Source organism: Danio rerio, chromosome 1 (genome assembly GCF_049306965.1).
Source record: "Danio rerio strain Tuebingen ecotype United States chromosome 1, GRCz12tu, whole genome shotgun sequence".
NCBI lineage: Eukaryota > Metazoa > Chordata > Actinopteri > Cypriniformes > Danionidae > Danio > Danio rerio.
The window spans coordinates 59,845,001-59,867,500 of NC_133176.1; the positions used below are offsets into that span (position 1 = coordinate 59,845,001).

Here is a 22,500-nt window from a genome sequence, read left to right on the forward strand (position 1 = left end):
AAGATGGAGACACTGTGGTCTTAAAGGGATGGACATGGTCAGCAGCAATACTCAGGTAGGCTGTGGCGTTGACACGATGCTCAATTGATACTAATGGGCCCAAAGTGTGCCAAGAAAATCTTCCCCACACCATTACACCACCAGCCTGAACCGCTGATACAAGGCAGGATGGATCCATGCTTTCATGTTGTTGATGCCAAATTCTGACCTGAGCATCCGAATGTGTCAGCAGAAATGGAGACTCATCAGACCAGGCAACATTTCTCCAATCTTCTATTGTCCAGTTTTGGTGAGGCTGTGTGAATTGTAACCTCAGTTTCCTGTTCTTAGCTGACAGGAGCGGCACCCGGTGTGCTCTTCTGCTGCTGTAGCCCATCCGCCTCAAGGTTGGACATGTTGTGTGTTCAGAGATGCTCTTCTGCAGACCTCGGTTGTATCGAGTGCTTATTTAAGTTACTGGAACCAGTCTGGCCATTCTCCTCTGACATCAACAAGGCAATTGCGACTACAGAACTGCCGCTCACTGGATATTTCCTTTTTGCCATACCATTCTCTGTAAACCCTAGAGATGGTTGTGCATGAAAATCCCAGTAGATCAGCATTTTCTGAAATACTCAGACCAGCCCGTTGGCACCAACAACCATGCCACGTTCAAAGTCACTTAAATCCCCTTTCTTCCCCATTCTGATGCTCAGTTTAAACAGATCGTCTTGACCATGTCTGCATGCCTAAATGCATTGATTTGCTGGCATGTGATTGGCTGATTAGAAATTTGAGTTAACGAGCAGTTGAACAGATGTACCTATTAAAGTGGCAATATCAGAAACAACCCAGAAGTTGAGTTTTGTGCTCCAAAACTGAACCCTAATTACCCTTCAAACTATAAGAAGCAGGTGTCTTTAATTAGCTGGCGCCATGGCAACAGTCTGCTTCATTGTTATTTGAACATAGGCGGTTTTTCCTCAGCAGCTCAATAATTATTTCTAATAATGCATACTCATGCAGCTGTAAAGACGAGTGCGTCTGTCTTTATCAATATACAGCTATAGATTTAAAATACAATACTTATTTAAAAGTTCATTTCTCAGTTTATTTGATTGAGTTCTGGTATTCTGAAGGCTTTTATTGAGGAATAAGATCATGCATACCCTATTTATAAACCTAACTGGCTGATTGTTTGTTATTCGACCGTTAATTGTGGCTGTTGAATATCTTTTGACTGTAATATATAAAAATTAAACCTGATTTTATCCATTGTTCAGATTTTTGTGCTATAAATGTGTGCATATTTAACAAAACAGTGCCTCATTTGCATATTTAACATTCTAGAACACTTTAATTAATTAATTTTTTATTATTTTTAAATTCTAATCTCACTCAACTGTGGAAGAATGATGATAATTATTAGTCTTATTTGACATTTTTCACCCTGTTGACCTATAGTGAGTAGTGAAATCCCAGCGTTTCACATACGTGCAAGAGTTCTTCATGTGTGTGTGTATTATTTAAGAGCACTGGGCCTCTTTATGACTCGTCTCATCAGTTTTTCTGTCAGAACAGGAGCATTATGGGAGATCAGTGGAGTGAAGGGCTCATAAAGAGCTCAGAGTCCCACCGGCTGATGCTTTTATCCTCATATATCTGTGCAGATCCCACACAAACCTATTCCACATCTGACAAAACTGCAGGATTTACACTCTCTTCCTCTCTATCGCTGTCTATATATTTTTACACAGTTGAAGACAGAATTATCAGCCCCCCTGCATATTTATTTCCCCAATTTCTGTTTAACAGAGAGACTATTGCTTTCAACACATTTTTAATCATTAATTAATTTTAATAGTTATTAATTAATTTTAATAGTTTTAATAACTCATCTCTAATAACTGATTTATTTTGTCTTTGCCATGATGACAGTAAATAATTTTAGACTAGATACTAGTAATCAGCTTAAAGTGACATTTATAGGCGTAACTAGATAAATTAGGTTAACATTAGGGTAATTAGGCAAATCATTGGTTTGTTCTGTAAACTATTGTAAACTATGTAAACTAACAATGCAATTTGCTTCTCACCTATTAAGCTTTAAATAATCTAGCTCCTGTTTATCTAACCAACCTTCTGTCTCGCTACAATCCAACTTGTTCTTTAAGATCTCAAAACTCAGAGCTTCTTAGAATAGCAAAGTCGAGTAAAGGAGGTCGAGCCTTCTCCTTTATGGCTCCTAAACTCTGGAATAGCCTTCCTGATAACGTCCGAGGCTCAGACACACTCTCTCAGTTCAAAACTAGATTAAAGACCTATCTGTTTAGTTAAGCATACACTCAATGCATCACTTAGCGAGTTTCCACACAAGTTTCTGCATCTAGTTTATATACAATATGAACAGCAGCTACGCTAATTATTCTCTTTATTTTCCATTTCCACCTGGAGATACTCATCCAGAGGCCCGCAGACTATGCAGAGTCACTGACTGCATCCAAGACCAGCCACGAGATGATCCCAAGGTTTCCATAATCCTGGACCAGGCCGTATCCTGAGCTGCTGCTGCGCTGGTTGTCATGGAGGAGGGAAGAGCATGAGACTGACTCCAGTGAAGCTCCTGATTCAGACGAGTCTTCGCTGAGGCCAGCTTCCAGCCTCCACAGCTGAGACTGCAGCTCTGCACAAGACTTTTGGCCAGCGGAGAAATTAAAATGCTGAACTGAGTCTGGTTTCTCTCAAGTTTTTTTTTCGTCACTCGCCTTTCGGTGAAGTTTTTTTCCCTCTCCGCTGTCGCCTCTAGCTTGCATGGGTTGTGATCGGTAGAGCTACCTATCGAAGGATTTGCTCTTCAGTTTTTGGACTCTCAGTAGTGACTATTAAACCACACTGAACTGAGCTAAACTGAACTGAACTTAAACACTAAATACTGATCTACACTGTTCCAATTTACTACGACCATTTATGTGAAGCTGCTTTGACACAATCTACATTGTAAAAGCGCTATACAAATAAAGCTGAATTGAATTGAATAAAAAACTGTAGACCCAAAAACAAAAAGCAGATCATGAGAAAACTCTTACTTCTCTAAATCTACCGTTAATTAGCAATAACTGGAATGCTGAACTATCCGCAGCTATAACAGAGGAGGAAACAAAGTGATATCCAAGCTTAAAACAAACAAGTCACCAGGTCCAGACGGATTCTCCTCTAAATGGAACAAGATGCTTAGACAACAACTTGTTTCTATTCTATTGCCGGGTTTTAATCATGTTTTACATGCAGGAGAATTACCGCCCTCATGGCGAGAAGCTACTATTTCGGTAATCCCAAAAGAAGGGAAAAATAAAGAATGTGCATCTTGCAGACCAATCTCGGTACTAAATATAAAACTATAAACTCTTTGTCTCAGTCCTAGCTAAACGATTTAAACAGCTAATCCCGGATTTAATTAATTCTGATCAAGCTAGATTTATTTGTGGTAGTCAAACACAGGACAATGTTAGACAAACTCTCCAAATCTTCAGTCATATCCATGACTCTGTCACAAGCTGTCTTGATGCAGAAAAAGCCTTTGATTCAGTCAGTTGGTCTTTTCTTAAGTGTATCCTCACACACTTTAATTACCAACAAAACATCAAATGCATCAAATGCAATGACAGTTTTAAGTGGAACTCTGCTCACTAGTGTGTGTGAGTGTAAAGGAAATTAAAGCAGACGTACTCTTCATTTTCATACAGGTATTTGACTGTCATCCACGGCAGCACAAATATGAGCGGCGCACCTGCAACAACACAAGAGACATCATCAAACACTCTTGCTGTCTGTGGGTAATGCGTGTCTGTCGAGCATGTAGATAGAGAAGTATACAATGGAGAAGTAGCACACTGGAATGATTGTAGTGTTGTGTTTGAACAGCTTCATAGAGTCAGGGCCGGCGCGTCTACAGAGGCGACCTAGTCGGCTGCCTATAGTGGCAGAATACAGAGGGCGGCGTTCCCGACTCAACCCTCACCACCCGCGCCCTCTGTTATATCCGCGTCTAGGACAGCGTCCGCGACACTACCCTCACCACCCGCGCCCTCAGTTATATCCGCGTCTAGGGCGGCGTCCGCGACACTACCCTCACCACCCGCGCCCTCAGTTATATCCGCGTCTAGGGCGCCAGAATAGAGAGGGCGACGTCCCCGACACTACCCTCACCACCCGCGCCCTCAGTTATATCCGCGTCTAGGGCAGCGTCCGCGACTTTACCCTCACCACCTGCGCCCTCAGTTATATCCGCGTCTAGGGCGGCGTCCGCGACACTACCCTCACCACCCGCGCCCTCAGTTATATCCGCGTCTAGGGCGGCGTCCGCGACACTACCCTCACCACCTGCGCCCTCAGTTATATCCGCGTCTAGGGCAGCGTCCGCGACACTACCCTCACCACCCGCGCCCTCAGTTATATCCGCATCTAGGGCGGCGTCCACGACACTACCCTCACCTCCCGCGCCCTCAGTTATATCTGTGTCTAGGGCGGCGTCCGCGACACTACCCTCACCACCCGCGCCCTCAGTTATATCCGCATCTAGGGCGGCATCCGCGACACTACCCTCACCACCCGCGCCCTCAGTTATATCCGCGTCTAGGGCTGCGTCCACGACACTACCCTCACCACCCGCGCCCTCAGTTATATCCGCGTCTAGGGCGGCGTCCGCGACACTACCCTCACCACCCGCGCCCTTAGTTATATCTGTGTCTAGGGCGGCAAAATACCCCCCCCCGTCCTTTGCCTAGATCGGCAGTTCAGCTTGCTCCGGCCCTGCATAGAGTGTGTGTTGAGCACTCACTCACCCCAGCCGATGCACAGGTAAATGCAGAAGTAGTTCCTCTCGGAGAAGACGGTGGTGACCAGCAGACTGTGCAGATACAGACCCTCCACCAGCAGCCAGCAGTTATTGGCCATCACACTGTACTGCATCATCACCATCGCTGACCGACAGCCCACCACCGTCTGAACACACACCATCAAAACACAAACACACACACACAAATTAAAGCATTTTTATTACTCATTTAAAGGCGCAATGTGTAATTTTGGCCACTAGAGGGTGTGTATTCGCAACAAACAAAGGTGTGATTTTATGATGGCGTGACTGAGGGTGGAATCATGTGAGTTGTGGTCTTCATCATCCAATGTAGTGTTGATGTGTGTGTAAGTGTCTTAAGTGTGTTTGATAATGACTTGATGAGTCTTCTGAATGATGATGCTAATGCTAATGCTAAGCTTGTGTGTGTGTTGACCTGAGTGTCCAGTCTGTGTGTGTTCTGGTAGTGGCTTGTGTGCGAGTGTGCTGACCTGCATGTCCAGCCAGCATGTGCCCTTGTAGTAGCTTGTGTGTGTTTGTGTTGACATTAGTGTGTGTGTGTTGACCTGTGTGTCCAGCCATCGTGTGCTCTGGTAGTGGCTGGGTCCGCTGCGGGCTCTGTTCATCTGGTCCAGCAGCGTGTCTTTGATGAGGATTGAAAGCGCTCGAACCATGAAGGAGCCGAACAGGTTCATGTGGATGTTGTTCCTCATGCAGTGCAGCTTTCTGACAACACACACACACACACACACACACACTTTCATTTAAGCTTCCAGGGATTATCAAACCGTAACTGAGATTAAATGTTCACTCGGTCACAGTCACCATTCACTGTTGCTCTTCCTTAAAAAGCCAAACTCAATGTTGAGGCTGGTCAAAGCTTGTAAAGTGAATGACAAATCTATTAATAAATTAGTCTATTATTAATATCCAGGTTAATTAGGCTAACTAGGCAAGTTAGGTTAATTAGGCAACTCATTGGACAACAGTGTTGATGTTGGCTGGTAGTTACCTGAAGCTGACCAATATTCCCAGAGCGAGAGTGAGCGCAGCCAGAGACAGAGAGTAGCCCACTGTGTACATGGCTCTGAACTTACTGAGGATCTGACCGTACTGCTTCTGGACACACACACACACACACACACACACACACACACACACATGAGAAAAGTGTTAGCATTAGCATCATCATTTAGAGACTCATCAAGTCATTCAGCTGGAGTGTGTGTCACCTGTCCGGGGTCGTCCTGCTCACACTCACTAGTGTTCTTCCCATGAACCCATCTGCCGTCAGCGCCACACACGCGGTACACCAGACCATGATCAACTACACACACACACATACACACAGAATAGCACACACAGTTCTGGTCAAAAACACCATATATTCATACAGCACCTTGCATAAATGAGCAGACCACAGAAGACGCCTCAGAAAAACACACATGTTGCTTTTAAAATGACACTTTCTTTGGGATCTTGTGCAGTCAAATTAGTTTTATCTTACAGATGTCCTGTAACACCACCGTCCTGTAATAATGAATACAACCGATTACTGTTTGTAAAGAAAATGGCAAGATGTATTGTCTACATTCATATAAGAAAACAGGACATTCATTCATTTTCCTTCAGTTTAGTGCCTTATTTATCAGTGGTCGCCACAGTGGAATGAACCGCTAACTATTCCAGCATGTTTTACACAGCGGATGTCCTTCCAGCTGCAACCCAGTACTGTGAGAGAACATGCAAACTCCAAACAGAAATGCCAACTGTTTCAGTCGAGACTTGAACCAGCAACCTTCTTGCTGTGAGGCAATTGTGCAAACCACTGAGCCACCGTGTCACCCAAAACAGGACATTTATTTCTGAAAAAACATACTCCAAAGACTAAAAATGACTGTCAGAGTGAGCCGTATATTCACTGATCTATGCAGTCTGTGCTGCAGAGGTCTACCTTTACTGTACCAGGGTAGATACCAGGGGCAGGACACGTTAACTGTGGTGCCCGGCAGTCCATCAGGCCAGCACACATACTGATCGAACGTACGGTTGCACACCAGACCTGAAACACACACAAAAAACACATTGGTATTAGTGTTTTACAAGGACTCTCCATAGGCATAATGTATTTTATACAGTAAAAAACACTTATTATAGGGCCCATATGCCACCCCCTTAAACCCAACCCTCACAAAAAACTGGTGTCCTCATAAACCAGAGCACAACTAGGTCATACCCATGTCATTATACAAAAACTGTCCTTTTAAACCAAACAAAAAAAACAGTACACACACACACACACACACACACACACACACACACACACACACAGTTCATTTAATAACTCTCCCTTGGCTTAGTCCCTTAATTCATCAGGGGTCGCCACAGTGGAATGAACCGCCAACTATTCCAGCATATGTTTTACACAGCGGATGCCTATCCAGCTGCAACCCAGTATTGGAAAACACCCATACACACTTATTCACACACACCCACACACTACAGTCAATTTAGTTAATCAGTTCCCCTATAGCGCATGTGTTTGGACTGTGGGGGAAATCAGAGCAACCGGAGGAAACCCACGCCAACACGGGGAGAACATGCAAACTCCACACAGAAACTGTAAATGGCCCACCTAGGACTCGAACCAGTGACCTTCTTGCTGTGAGGCCACAGCAAGCCAACATGTTACCTCATTTGTACAGTTATACACTGTAAAAATGCAGGGTTCTACCCAATGTCTCCTTGTTGTACCAACACAATTCAATTAAGTTTACTTAATTCTTTTTACAAATGTAAGTGGCTTGAACATAAGACAATTAAGTTGACCTAAAAATGTATCTATAGTGTGTCTAAGAGAAAACGTGATTTTCTCCATATCAAATATATCTTTTACAGTCACTTTCCACTTTTCTTTGGTAGGGGGGGATTCTTATACAGCCATTTTCTAGTCATTTCTGTTTATTAGCAACCCAATCTGCATATTTACACTTTTAAAATACTTCATTCTGTCAGATTTATGAGCCGTTGTCTTCAAGGGGACCAAACAAATGTCCCCAAGGACAAAATTTACTAATACTGCTATAGTTGTGAAGACATTTGGTCCCCGTAATGTGAGAAATACAAAATATACAAACACACAAAGCATGTAAGAAGTGTGTGTGTTCTGACCTGCGGCCGGCGGTGTGCTAATAAAGCTCTGAATGCACTCATTGGTGTAGATCCTCCATTGCTCCTGCAGCAGCTTCAGAGATTTCCCAGAAGACACCTGGACACACAAGAGTACAGTTCAAAGTCGACATTTACAGGACGCAGGTCTTTCTTAAGTTTAATTTTTTTTATAATTATTTTTTTGTGGTTTTCACCTTTGTCGGGATAGGACAGTGGAGACTTTACAGACAGTAAAGTGTGGGGAGCAGAGATAGTGGACAGATTGTCAAAAAAAATCAAGTTGGGAATTGAACTTGGGTCGCTGTGAACACCTTGGTGCTATGTGTCAAAACACTAACCACTAATCACATAGTGAAAACACTATTGGTTGGGTTTAGAGAAGGGTTTAGCTCAGTTGTTCGCAATTAAATTACAAAACAAACAAAAATAAGAATAACATAAGAATATTAGGGGCGACGGAGTGGCGCAGAAGGTAGTCCTGTACAACAAGAAGGTCACTGGTTTGAGCCTCGGCTAGGTCAGTTGGCATTTCTGTGTGGAGTTTGCATGCTCTCCCCGCATTCGCGTGGGTTTCCTCCGGGTGCTCCAGTTTCCCCCACAGTCCAAAAGCATGCGCTACAGGGGAATTGGGTAGGCTAAAAAATTGTCCATAGTGTATAGGTGTGAATGAGAGTATATGGGTGTTTCCCTGAGATGGGTTGCAGCTGGAAGGGCATCCGCTGCGTAAAACATATGCTAAATAAGTTGGCGGTTCATTCTGCTGTAACGACCCCAGATTAATAAAGGGACTAAGCCGAAAAAAAAATGAAAGAATGAATGAATGAGAAGCCCGTTATTTTCAACTGTAATAACATGTAATAATGGTTGAGCTGTGTGTTTCCCTGTGGAGGGTTGCCGTACAAAATGTATGCCGGAGTAATTGGTGGTTCACTCTGCTGTGGTGACTTCTGAGAAAACCCAACATAGGCTCATTTTAAAAAAAGCGTAGCCTTTTATACATTTCTGGAGAGAGCGAATTATGTGGCCAGAGGTATGCATGGCTGCATTTCATCTTCAAAACGAACGCTAGGGGGCGATGTTATGCCGTTCTTTTTCACGATAGCAGTTTAGCTCCATATGGACAGCTTTCCTGCTGTTATCAGTTTGTCCAGTGGCTCGCCGTGTACGTGGGATGATTTGAGAGGAATCGACTGCGACTAAGGGAGTCGAGTCCAGCAAAGAACTGTTCCAGAAAGCAGGTAAGACAAAAACAGAAGCCAAAAAATAAAATAATCAAGTGAATTACAGGGTGAGAATGTGGTCAAATCTGAAAACGTGGTATAAATCAGGCGATCGAGAGGGTCTTTTTTCTGCATTGCTTTTTAAAACTGCCAGTTGGGTTTAGGAAAGGCAGTGGGCAGGTCAATCGGTGCTTTTGAAAATACTATTGGTTGGGTTTAGGGAAGGAGGAGGGTGGTGGGATAGGTCGATCAGTCAGTCAGTCGACAGCGGCCTATGGTGGATTTACGCGATAATAGTAAATTGAAAAAACTTACACAGCGGCCTCTGGTGGATTTGCTAAAGCAAAAACTGCAAAAAAGCGTAGCTCCGGGGACATGTTTTGCGCTCTCCAGAAATGTATACAGGGGTATGTATCAATAATGAGCCTGGGCTGGAAAATCAGGGACTATAGTAAAGTAGACTTGTGTGTGTGTTGTGCTGTTTGACCTGCGTGTGTGTGGTCAGAATGAAGAGGACCAGCAGCAGACAGACGGACATTCCTCATCACTCGCTCTTCATCACAGCACCTGCAGGAGAAACACACACACACACACACACACACACTGAGGTTACTGAGGGAATGTTCTACACACACCAGCAGGACTGACAGAGTTATCAGTATCAAGTGATCAATATTGTTTTCCTCTCAGAAATGAGCATGATCATTATCATCAGGAACAGACCCGAAGTGTGTGTGTGTGTGTGTGTGTGTGTGTGTGTGTGTGTGTGTGTGTGTGTGTGTGTTAAGAGTAAACTCCTATTTTGGCTGAATCCCTGCGGAGCGGAAGAGATTCAATCCACAGATTTCCCACACTGACATTCCTCTGGTAATAAGCCATCATATCACACACACACACACACAAACACACACACACACACACACACACACACACACACACACACACACACACACACACACACACACACACACACACATACACACAGGTCACATGCACACACACACACATTTGTTTTCCTATCTTAGTGAGGACATGGCATAGATTCGCACTGTTTTTCTATCAGAGTTTCTATGACCCTAAACTCCGCCCTCACAGAAACATCAGCCAATCACTAAAGACTAATCAAACCCCTTCTGTAACTCATGAAGTCCAGCAAAACATCAACACTTCATACTTCAGTCTATGTCAAGAACATTGACCAATTTTTCAAGTAAAGTAAAACCAGGACCCTCAGTACACAGAATCCTCTCTCTCACACACACACACACACAGTATCAACGACATGAGTGATGATGTGTTCCTCTTCGTCTTCCTCTCGGCAGCAGCAGGTTTTTTCCGAAGCCGGAGAACGGAGCGAAATCTGAAACGTTTCTGCAAAAAACCCCTTTGCCATGGCTACATTTTTGGCCAAAACGTTTCAAATTCCACTCCGTTCCAATACACAGGTCTCCGCTGGACGTCCCCAACATCTGCGCAGCCACACAGACAGCAACACAGTCCTGATTAGGGCTGCAGGATTCTGGGACAAACCGACACTGCTATATTTTGTTTTGATTGCGATATGAATAGTTTCACCAGATAACTCTATTTGGAACGATTTGGGATTATTCTGGAAGACAATGGGGATTATTCTGGATTAGTATTAGGAAGAAATATGTGAAATATTTTACTTTATTGCATTCAGGCACCGAAATTGAATAATCAAATGTAAAATAGCGCTGTTTAATCTTCACTTACATCCTTATTAGAGTTACAATGTCTCATGCCTATATACTTTGACCTCTACACAGTCACAGGCCTCAAAATCATGCATTCATTCATTTTCTTTTCAGCTTAGTCCCTTTATTCATCAGGGGTCGCCACAGCGGAATGAACCGCCAACTTTTCGAGCATGTTTTCCGCAGCGGATGTCATTCTAGCTGCAACCCATCACTTGGAAACACCCGTACACACTCAGTCACACTCATACACTATGGACAATTTAGCTTACCCAATTCACCTGTACCGCATGTCTTTGGACTGTGGGGGAAACCGAAGCACCCCACCTCAATACGGGGAGAACATGCAAACTCCACACAGAAATGCCAACTGTCCCAGCCGAGGCTCGAACCAGTGACCTTCCTGCTGTGAGGTGATTGTGCTACCCACTGCGCCATCGTATAAGTTAAAAATATGATGATCTACAGAGAGTTTACAGTAGCCTTGTGCAATGGTGCTGCATACAAACATACCTGCACAGAACAGAAACAGTGAACAAATTAAATACCATACATTTTTCCCATTTTTATTTCTTTCAATACATTTCTGAACAAACTGAAATGACGTTGAAATGATGTTTACGCTTTCTTCATATAAAAAAATTGATGAAACACTTTTTAAAGGTGTCCTTGTTACTCATAATAATATAGTAATTGTAATACATTAAGCATAATTACATGCCCTAACCTTAAATGTATACACTCACCGGCCACTTTATTAGGTACACCTGTCCAACTGCTCACTAACCCATATTTCTAATCAGCCAATCACGTGGCAGCAGCTCAATGCATGTAGGCATGTAGGCATGGTCAAGAGGATCTGCTGCAATTCATATCGAGCATCAGAATGGGAAGAAAGGTGATTAGAGTGACTTAGAACATGGCATAGTTATTGTTGCCAGGCTGCTCTGAGTATTTCAGAAACTGCTGATCTACTGGGATTTTCACGCACAACCATCTCTAGGATTTACAGAGAATGGTCCGACAAATAGGAAACGTTGCCTGGTCTGATGAGTCTCCATTTCTGCTGCCACATTCATATGGTCAGGTTAGAATTTGGCATCAACAACATGAAATCCATCCTGCCTTGTATCAGCGGTTCAGGCTGGTGGTGTAATGGTGTGGGTTGTTATTTTCTTGGCCCACTTTGAATCCATTAGTACCAACTGAGCATCGTGTCAATGCCACAGCCTACCTGAGTATTGTTGCTGACCATGTCCATCCCTTTATGAGCACAGTGTCTCCATCTTCTGATGGCTACTTCCAGCAGGATAACACACTATGTCATAAAGCTCAATCATCTCAGACTGGTTTCTTGAACATGACGATGAGTTCACTGTACTCAAATGGCCTCCACAGTCACCAGAGCTCAATCCAATAGAGCAGCTTTGGGATGTGGTGGAACGGAAGATTTGCATCATGGATGTGGAGCCGACAAATCTGCAGCAGCTGTGATGCTATCATGTCAATCTGGAGCAAAATCTCTGAGCAGTATTTCCAGTAGCTTGTTGAATCTCTGCCATGAAGGATTAAGGCAGTTCTGGGGTCCAACCCGGTACTAGTATGGTGTACCTAATAAAGTGGCCGGTGAGTGTAGTAAATACATGTAATTAAATATTAATACTAAAGTAGTGACTTAAGAAACGACGACACCTTTAAATAAAAGTGAAAACACTAAGAAAAGTGCAGAAAAACTGAATTTCCCTAAGAAAAACACATGAAAGCAAACATAAGTGACACATTAGGTAAGAAATGAAGGACATGTTCTTTCTTCACTTTCTTAAAGATTTTCTTTTTATTTTAAACACAGTAAAAGACGTTGACCTCTTGTGTCTGACTGACCCTTCACAGCAGGAGAAAACAGAAAAGCACAGATGGAAAGATGAAGATCAAGTAAGAGTTTATAATGAACAGAACGAGGAGAAATCCTGCTGAAATACTCAGCACTCATTCATTCAGAGACTTTTCCTGCACAGTAATGCAGCAGATCGTGCTGGAGTGAGGTCTGCGTTTATACACTGTCTGCTTGTGTTTACCGCAGTAATGGTGTTTAATTAGCGCCGCTTTAATCCTCCAGCAGTGCCTGTAGAAGCGTGTGTTTGTGATTCCGCACATCATCTTTTCCATTTTCACCTGCTGGAGCAGTAAACACACTCACACACTCACACACACCAAACACACATCTGCAGTACAATATTGCTTCTAAAACTCCCCAAAGTTTCTCTTGACACTTTGAAATAAGATGACACACTGGTAAAACTGGTAAAAGTAACATGTGTCCATTTTACTCTACTGAGAGCTGCATATTACCTAAATACAATTATCAATTTCAATAAAATTAGGTTTTCACCATCCCTCCATTCATTTATTCCTCTATCCATCCATCCCTTTAACCACCAATCCCTTCCTCCATCCATCTATCTATTCCACCATCTATTCACCCAACCATCTGTTCATCCTTCCATCCATCCATCTCTCCATCCACTAATCCACCTCTCCATATATCCCTTCATATATCCACCTATCCATCCTTCCATACTATCCATCCATCCATTCATCCATCCATCCATCCATCCATCCATCCATCCATCCATCCATCCATCCATCCATCCATCCATCCATCCATCCATCCATCTATCTATCTATCTATCTATCTATCTATCTATCTATCTATCTATCTATCTATCTATCTATCTATCTATCTATCTATCTATCCATCGACCCATCCACCTCTCTATCCATCTATCCCTCCATCCATCTATCCCTCTATCCATCCATCTAATCCGCTTATCCATCTCTCCATCTATCTATCCACCCATCCATTCCTCCATCCATCTATTTATCCCTTTATCCATCCATCCATTCATCTATCCATCCACTAATCCATCTCTCTATCCACCAATTCATCCCTTCAACCATCTATCCATCCCTCTATCCACCCATCCATCCATCCATCCATCCATCCATCCATCCATCCATCTATGCACTAAACCATCTCTCCATCAATCTATTCTTTCATCTATCCTTCCATCCATCCATCTATTTATCCCTCTATCCACCCATCCATTCCTCCATCAATCATTTTATCCCTTAATCCATCCATCCACCAATCCATCTCTCCATCCACCCATTCATCCCTTCAACCATCTATCTCTCTATCCACCCATCCATCAATGTATCCCTCTATCCACTTATCCATCTCTCCATCCATCTATCTCTTTATCTATCCACCTATCCATCCATCCATCCATCCATCCATCTATTTATCTATCCCTTTATCCCTATATCCATCAATCCCTCCATACATCTATCTATCCCTCTATCCATCCAGTCCACTAAACCATCTCTCCATCCATATATTCCATTATCTATCCTTCCATCCATCCATCCACCCATCCATTCCTCCATCTATTTTACCTTTTACCATCCATCCACTAACCCATCTCTCCATCCACCTATCCACCCATTCATCACTTCATCCATCTATCTATCCCTCTATCCACCCATCCCTTCAACCTCTAATCTATCTCTCCATCCATCTATCCATTCATCTATCCACCTCTCCATCCCTCCATCCATCAATCCCTCCATCCACTAATCCACCTCCCCATCCATCACTTCATCTATCTACCCATGCATCCCTCTATCTATCCTTATATCCACCGATCCATCCACCTCTCTATCCATCTATCCACCCACCCATCCATCCCTCCATCCAACTATCTATCCCTCTATCCATCCATCCAATCCACTAATCCATCCATTTCCTCCTCTCTCCTTCCATTCATCAATTCTTCTATCCTTCCATCCATCTATCTATCACTCTATTTACCCATCCATTCCTCCATCCATCTATTTATCCCTTTATCCATCATCTAATCCATATCTCTATCCACCCATTCATCCCTTCATCCATCTAGCTATCCCTCTATTCACCCATCCATTCATCCACTAATCCATCTCTCCATCCATCTTTCCCTTCATCTATCCATCTATCCTTCCCTTCCTCCATCCATCCATTTGTCCAATCATTTATTACTCTATCTCTCCCTCAATCCAACTATCTATCCAACTTTCCATCCATCTACAGTATCCATCAATTTACTTTCTAAAAAGACAGCTAAATAACTAATAAGTCTCAGCAAAGAAGAAGAAACCTGAGAATACCTAGAGAATAAAAACATATATAAAAACACACAAACAAACAACTAAACTAAATGTACTATTGCTAAACACAGACAGCCATTAACATGCCGTTTCAGATTTTAGAAAATCATTCATATCTCAAAATAATGGAGTCACTACACAAATGACGGAAAGACGGAGAGATATCAGTCATTAACAATAATGAAAAAAAAGATTAATACAAAAAATGAGAGGGGCTGGCTGAAAATAACACTTAGCCATTTTGTGTTTGTGTGTGTGTGTGTGTGTCTGAAGTAGATTGTGTGCCGAGCCTCTTTAGTTCATTGCTTTTTAAATACTCTCATTAAGTGAATGGGATGAATTAATCATCAGTGGTAAACGCTTATTGATTTGAAACAACTCAAGCACCGTTTTCAAAAGCCATTAGGATCATTCCCACCAAATATAAACAGAGCATGAATCAACTGAACCATTAGATGTGTGTGTAATGTGGATTTCCACTCCTGCTTCATCGTAGAGGCTGTAATGCTCCATGTTTACAGTTGAGATTTTATTTTCCACACACAATTGAGGCTGGTGTTTGACTACATGACCAACAGCACTTATTATGCGGCATTTGCCACAGATCAACAAAGCAGCAAACCAACGTAAGATTTACAAGTCATTGATCATTTCTTAGAGTGAGTAAAACCATAATTGAATGGGTTATTCGTGAGATGGGTAGTAATAGATTACATGTAATCTTGATTATGTAATCAGATTACAAAAACTAAGTACATTTAATTAGAGTACATCACTTGAAAGGTGAACATTTTGAGTTTACTCGCTTTAAAATTCACTTCACATTAAATTTGCATCATGGGCAGGGCTTCTGTCTGCCCGGTGTAGAGGTGTGAACCTATACTGGTCTCACTGTTCGGTTCGGTTACGGTTATCATGCCTTCGATTCGGTTCAATTCGATATTTCGGTGCATCACGGTGCATTGACGATGCTTTCCATATACAGTGTTATATTTTAGAGGGGAGGCTATAACAAGCTGTCTGTATAAACACACAGACACACAGCACCACACTGTCTCTCATTCAAACACAAACATAGACAGCACCAAAGAAACAAACACACACACACACACACACACACACACACTTAAGCCCTCGCAACAGGGAGAGTTCGCGAAGAGCGGAGCAGAAAAACGAAAAAAAGAAGCACTTATCCGACGGTCCCTTGCTGAGAGCTCCTCTCAGAGCGAGCTCTCCCGGCTAAACACATATTGCGAGGGCTTAAACGGAGCAGTGCTCGTTGTGGAGCGAAAAAAAAGAAAGACAGCTGTGAAACATAACCAGCTTTGTCTTTTTGTAGGAAGCATGATTTTAGGGTAAGAGGTTTTTGAGTTAATGTCGTCTGTAACTGAATGTGTGTCAAGAATATCGAAAACAAAACCAACTGAACCGCGCTCATTTCTGGCGCCCCCTGGATATACAGCACCCTTAGCATTTGCCTATGGTGCCTATGCCACGGGCCGGCCCTGAGTTGGCTGAGTGTTGTAAATACTCGCGCTCACCTCCCTCGCGACAGAGCGCATAGGAGATAAATGACGTCAGTACATAATAACCGGTTATGATTATTACTGAACCGATACAGAATTGTCCGCGTCTGCATCACGGTGCACCAAAGAAACAATTAATTTTGACACCCCTAGCCCGGTGACTCTAGCTTTATTGCTAAATGGCTAACGTGGATTTTATTAAGATGGTAGCAGTGCTTCATGTGCTTTAGAAAGGCTGAAAAACAGCCTATATTCATTCAGCAACGTGTCCACTAGGTCCATTCAGAGGTGCACCATCTCTGTGAGTTCATCAACTCCTCCAAAAACTGCTGAGCTGAGAATTTTTTCTTAAAAGGATTTTCCCTTGGGACATCAACAACAGGCACTGTCGTAATTACGCCCTTACGAGTACAAGGTCCTGATTGGTTTAGACTTTCCAACTTGAGCAATTCCGACTATTTGCATGTTAAGTGCGTCAAACGCACAACACTTTCAATCCGTGCCGCTTCATTCACGCGGATCGCATCATCCGCACCGCCTCATTCGTGCCACAGGATGTCTATTCGCATCATTGCATTGACTTAACATTACGGATGGCTATCGTTAAGGTTTTAACGGTATGACTACTTTTATCGGTATTTTAACGGTTATCTTGTCGGTACTTTTTGTATTGTTTTTTTATGAAAAAAAAACACAAATTGAACAAAATTAACTTTATTTTATTATTACGTTTTTAATGTAAAATGAAACAATATCAATAATTGTAAAACAAATAAATATTTTTTCCTGTAAAATGTACAATTGTTTGAAGGAAAATTACTTGATTTCTTGATTACTTGACCATTTCTCTAGAGAAAAATCAACATGTTTGCCTTTTCTGGCAGAAGTCGGGATCTTTCTTGGTTTATTGTGCTCCCTGCAGTAGAAAATTCCCTCTTTGAGTTGCAAAATGCAGTAAAATGGGATCATCTTTAGGATTTTTCATTATAACATTCACATACATGAGTTAACAGTGTTTTGGGAGTTAGCTGTGTTTTTAATACAGTTTTGGGGCATCTTGCTAAGTAAAAATAAGCATTTTTTTCGCCTATTTCCCACTCCAACCCTAAACCCAACCGTCACAGTACTGTAAAAATATTAATTATTGCTATACAGGGTCATAAAAAAATGCTGCTATATTAATGTCGCACTTCCGGCTGGCCGCATATCCGATCTAGACTTTACCGCTGATTGGTCACATTAGTGTAAATGTTTACTGCATCAGAATTTATTCTGCAAATGCGTTTCCATCTACCATTATTCTCATGAACCCTTTTTCACACAGGTCCAAAACCCAAGCGAAGTTTATTTCTTTTTAAAACTGGTATTTCCATCACTTGTGTCTCATGCTATAATTCAAAATGTGCACTGACAATTGCTGATGGAAGTCCAGCTAATGACTCTGACAGAGATACAAACTTCCCTGGCTAAGACTCAACAACAGTAGCCGATGGCCGAGAGCTTCACACAGCTGGAAAACAATGACAGACAGAGGGCCGATGTTGAATATCACATCACATCTGAGCTCCAGTTCACCAGCAGGCATCAAGGGGACTCTTCCCATGATTCCAAATGTCTGCTGTTGGCCATTAGATGAAATGATGTGTTTGGCGTAAACAAAACCCTACACATCATCAGAAACCCCAGCGTCCAGCTGTGAACCATGATGATGGCGATGGAGTCATGCAGTGGAGCGATGCTAGAAGATCTATGAATGTAGGAAAAGACAGAGAAAGCATGATGGAGTCTCCAAGAATCTGGGAGAAGATTGACTTTCCAGCTGGAAAATGAAGAGGAAAATATATGCAGGAATGCTTTGAAAACAGTGATGTATGAATGTCCGAATCAGAGTTCAGACATCAGTCCTGTAGATCATTTATGGGATAGGATTGCAGAAGCCTGTCTCAACTTGACAACTTTAGCATGGAAGAATTCGGAAATGCAAATAAGGACTCAATGGTAAAGCATCATCTAGCAAACACTAATCAGAGGGGGGTGAATACTTATGCAATTGATCGTTTTGAACTAATAACATGGCTAATCTGTAAAAATCTCTTGATTCAACATAAAAGAATGTTTTTCTGTTGATCAAAAGCAAGAAAACACAATTTTTCTGTTGGTTAATCAGCGTAGAGCAGCAAAAGCGATTAAATGTGCTTTCTAAAACAAGACTCTTGATAAGTATTGGACCTCTGGGAACACTTTTGGTCCACATGTATTAAACTGCAATGCGCTAAAGGTCGAGACTAACATACAACTAACATCTGTAAAACATTCTGCATCTCTACACTCTATTCAAGGCTCTTTAATGGAATTCAATGGGTTTTGCTTAATGTACACGTCTCAAGGATGCCTATTCATCAAAATGCTAAATCACTTAATCACGCAAAGCCTGATTGAGTTATTATTTGTGGGTTTGCTTTGCAGTTTAAATGAAAGTGAGATTAGCTCTTTTTAAAGATAGACATGCTAATGTCTGATATATTAAAAATTGTGAAATCATGTTTTTTTCCCCCTCATTTATTTATGCTTTTGAACTGCACTGAGATCTTTATCTTTCTTCCAAGAACTTTTAACCTTGAAAAGTTGGAAAAAAGGTGTAGAATTTTGAGGATATAAATGGATTTAATACCTTTTGGAATAAGGCTGTAACATAAACAAATGTGGAAACAGTGAAGCGCTATGGATACTTTCCGGATGCATTGTATATTACATTACAAAAACCTTGTAATAAACTGCTAATTACTGTTCAGTTCTGTTAATTAGACTTATTTCTCTATATATTATTTCTATAAAAGTCAATAAATATCCTGTTGTCACAGTGTAGAGTTGAATTTTCAACATCAAACGTCAACAAACCAGAGATCAAGGTCCCATAATGCAATTCACATGCATAAATCAATGGAAATTGTGAATCACAAAATCCAGAAGCTGTTCATTGACAGATATCTTTTTACAGTGTACCATTGATGCTTTTTTCCAACATTCTTCAGTATATCTTCCATTGTGTCCAACAGAAGACTGAACTTCATAAACGTTTACAACCAATGAAGTATGACTACACGACTTTTTGAGTGAACTATCCCTTTAAAAGGAAATACTACATCTGAGAGCAAGTTTAATGAATAATCTCTGGCTCAGTGAAAGATAATGTCCATTAGAAGAACAGCTTCTGACAGCCATTAACACAGAAGTGCTCATTGAGGTTACGCAGTTCAATGCAATATCCGGCAATATAAGGCGATCTTATTGGATCATCGTGTAAAAAACGTCTGGCGAACTCATCATTTGGGTCATTGTTCGTCAAGGTGTCCTCGAGTGACTTTAATATCACATGACCAGCGACATGAATCAAAGCAATGGTATTATTGGAGAGATGAAGGTGAAAATGACCATCTGACAGCAACATCAGCGGCGGCGGCCAAAATGAATATCAAGCCAAATGAGATACAAGTCATTTTATTTAATGGGATTTAAAAATGTAGGCGTGGAGTGGGCTGGACTTCTCAAAGTGACCACATTTATATGCTCTCATCTGACAGGTCATCATTTGCTAAAGTAATGTGATAAATGGAGAAGAGACCACTTGCGAATTCTCAGTGATTTAGTTAGTTTTTAAAGTCATTTGAGTAAAGTGTACTTTTTGTTCTAATTTTTAATCTACTGATGGCATTTCTTGCAAAAGTAACATTAAAAATTGTTAAAATAGCGAAAATAGCAGCCTGATCTCATGAGGAAACGTAAGTATTTTACGTTTTGTCAGTTTAGTGGCTAATTCGTACAAATTTGTACGAGTTCAATCGTACGAAAATGTACGATTTTAAAAAGGAGGCGTTGTACCCCACCCCTACCCCACCATTGGGTGATGAGCAAATCATATTAAATTGTACAAATTAGATCTTATGAATTCATACGAATTAGCCACTAAATCAAAAAGTTACGAATTGCTGTGAGATTGTGTTGAAAATAGATCATGAATCCATTTTCATCATTATTTTATTCATTTTCCTTCGGCGTAGTCCCTTATTTGTCAAGGGTCGCCATAGTGGAATGAGCCGTCAACTATTCCAGGATATGTTTTACACAGTGGATGCCCTTCCGGCTGCAACTCAGTACTGACAAACACCCATACACACTCATTCACCCTCATACACTACAGCCAATTTAGTTCATCAATTCTACAATTGCTTTCCCAGAGATGGGTTGCAGCTGGAAGGGCATCCGCTGCGTAAAAACTTGCTGGATAAGTTGGCGGTTCATTCCGCTGTGGCGACCCTGGATTAATAAAGGGACTAAGCCGACAAGAAAATGAATGAATGAATTAAATGAATTGTCCAATAGCGCATGTGTTTAGACTAGAAACCCGGAGCACCCGGAGGAAACCTACGCGAATGCAGGGAGAACATGCAAACTCCACATGGTTGTAATTCGTTTTTTAAATATATTTTATGTTTCCCAACGAAATAATCCCAATTGATCTAATTAATTGTGGCAAGCCTTGAAAAATAAGGGACTAAGCTGAAGTGAAAAGAATGTATGAATGAATGAATGAATGAATGAACAATGCAATATGGATGCTGAAACGATATTGTGCAGCCCCAATTAAAAGTCAAGGTTTCCTTGTTCAGAATGAAGTTGCTTCTGCTCTGGAGGATGAAGAATATGAACAAACAAACAAACAAACAAACAAACAAACAAACCGATTTTGTCGAAGAACAAGAACAAGAAGATGAACAAAAAAATAGATTGAAGAATGGCTGGCGGCTCTGAAATGATGACGCACACACACAAACACACACAGTCATTCAAAAAGATTCATTCACTGCCGCAGAGACGAAAAGAAAAACACACTGAAGATGTGAAAGTGGCACAATGTGGACGACAGCCAGCAAAAACACGCCAAATCACTGTCAGAGCAAAACAAACAGAACAGCTGAGTGTGTGTGTGTGTGTGTGTGTGTGTGACAGCGCATGATGAAGAGATCTCAGTGATGTCATCAGTATCCCAGCATTCCATTGCAGCAGATGTTTTCAGTCCAAAACACACACATAAATACATACACAAGAGCAAGCACACTTTTTTTTTTTTTACAGTGGCTTAATTAATAATACAATTATTATATTATTACATAAGAGTCTACAATTAATACAATAAAAATAATAAATTAATAAATCAGATGGCAATCGTGATGTAAAATAATTGCCAGTCAGAAAATTAAGAATAATTCATTTTCCTTCAGTTAGTCCCTGATTTATTAAGGGTCGCCACAGCAGAATGAACCGCCAATAATTAAAATAATGTATTTTTTTCTTTTTCTGACCCTGTATTTATTAATCAATACACTATCAAATGCCTGCAGTAGTTTCCTCTAAAACTGAAAGCATTTGCATTCATGCAGGTTTTTTAATTAAAATGTGAATTCACATTATGCAGATAATTCCACTTTGCTGTACTCACAATAGCAGCCAATATGCTGCAGAATGCAAATTAGAAGCAAATCAGACGTCACGGTATACTTGAGAGTGTTTGATAATTGGCTGTGTTTCTGTGCGTTTCTTCTGCTGGACGCTTCATTCATCTGAAAATAAATAGAATAAAATAAAATAAACAGTGTGTGTGTGTGTGTGTGTGTGTGTGTGTGTGTGTTTCTGTAGTGATCTTTGCCATGATGACAGTAAATATTATTAGACTAGATATTCTTCAAGACACTTCTATACAGCTTAAAGTGACATTTAAAGGCTTCACTAGGTTAATTAGGTTAACTAGGCAGGTTTGGGTAATTAGG

The 22,500-nt window shown here is 41.4% G+C and overlaps 2 protein-coding genes and 1 non-coding gene across 8 annotated transcripts in view; all 3 read right to left on the reverse strand.

Annotated features, from left to right (window-relative positions):
• The window catches only part of gcgrb (glucagon receptor b), a 53,987-nt gene that overhangs the window by 10,852 nt on the left and 20,635 nt on the right, over positions 1 to 22,500 (reverse strand). For 3 of the 6 annotated variants that reach the window (XR_012382518.1, XM_073907115.1, XM_073907118.1), the window contains exons 2-9: positions 9,713 to 9,792; positions 8,006 to 8,102; positions 6,789 to 6,896; positions 6,067 to 6,161; positions 5,847 to 5,950; positions 5,401 to 5,560; positions 4,821 to 4,980; positions 3,706 to 3,766 (exon numbers count right to left, since the gene is read on the reverse strand). Coding sequence is in view for 4 of the 6 variants with exons in the window: in XM_073907115.1 (XP_073763216.1) it covers positions 3,706 to 3,766; positions 4,821 to 4,980; positions 5,401 to 5,560; positions 5,847 to 5,950; positions 6,067 to 6,161; positions 6,789 to 6,896; positions 8,006 to 8,102; positions 9,713 to 9,763 (836 nt within the window). In the remaining 2 variants the exon portion in view is untranslated. Of the gene's footprint in view, positions 1 to 3,705; positions 3,767 to 4,820; positions 4,981 to 5,400; positions 5,561 to 5,846; positions 5,954 to 6,066; positions 6,162 to 6,788; positions 6,897 to 8,005; positions 8,103 to 9,712; positions 9,793 to 22,500 lie in introns of all 6 variants that reach the window. The other 3 variants (XR_012382512.1, XM_073907105.1, XM_073907111.1) reach the window with 1 other exon arrangement.
• dre-mir-722 (microRNA 722) lies at positions 10,571 to 10,661 on the reverse strand. Its single transcript, NR_030502.1, has one exon. It is a non-coding gene; the product is annotated as a microRNA 722 (primary transcript).
• slc25a10b (solute carrier family 25 member 10b) overlaps positions 20,864 to 22,500 on the reverse strand; it is a 69,365-nt gene continuing 67,728 nt past the window's right edge. Inside the window, exon 4 of the mRNA XM_073926290.1 lies at positions 20,864 to 21,006. Within this exon, the coding sequence (XP_073782391.1) occupies positions 20,879 to 21,006 (128 nt within the window). The 3' untranslated portion in view covers positions 20,864 to 20,878. The remainder of the gene's footprint in view (positions 21,007 to 22,500) is intronic.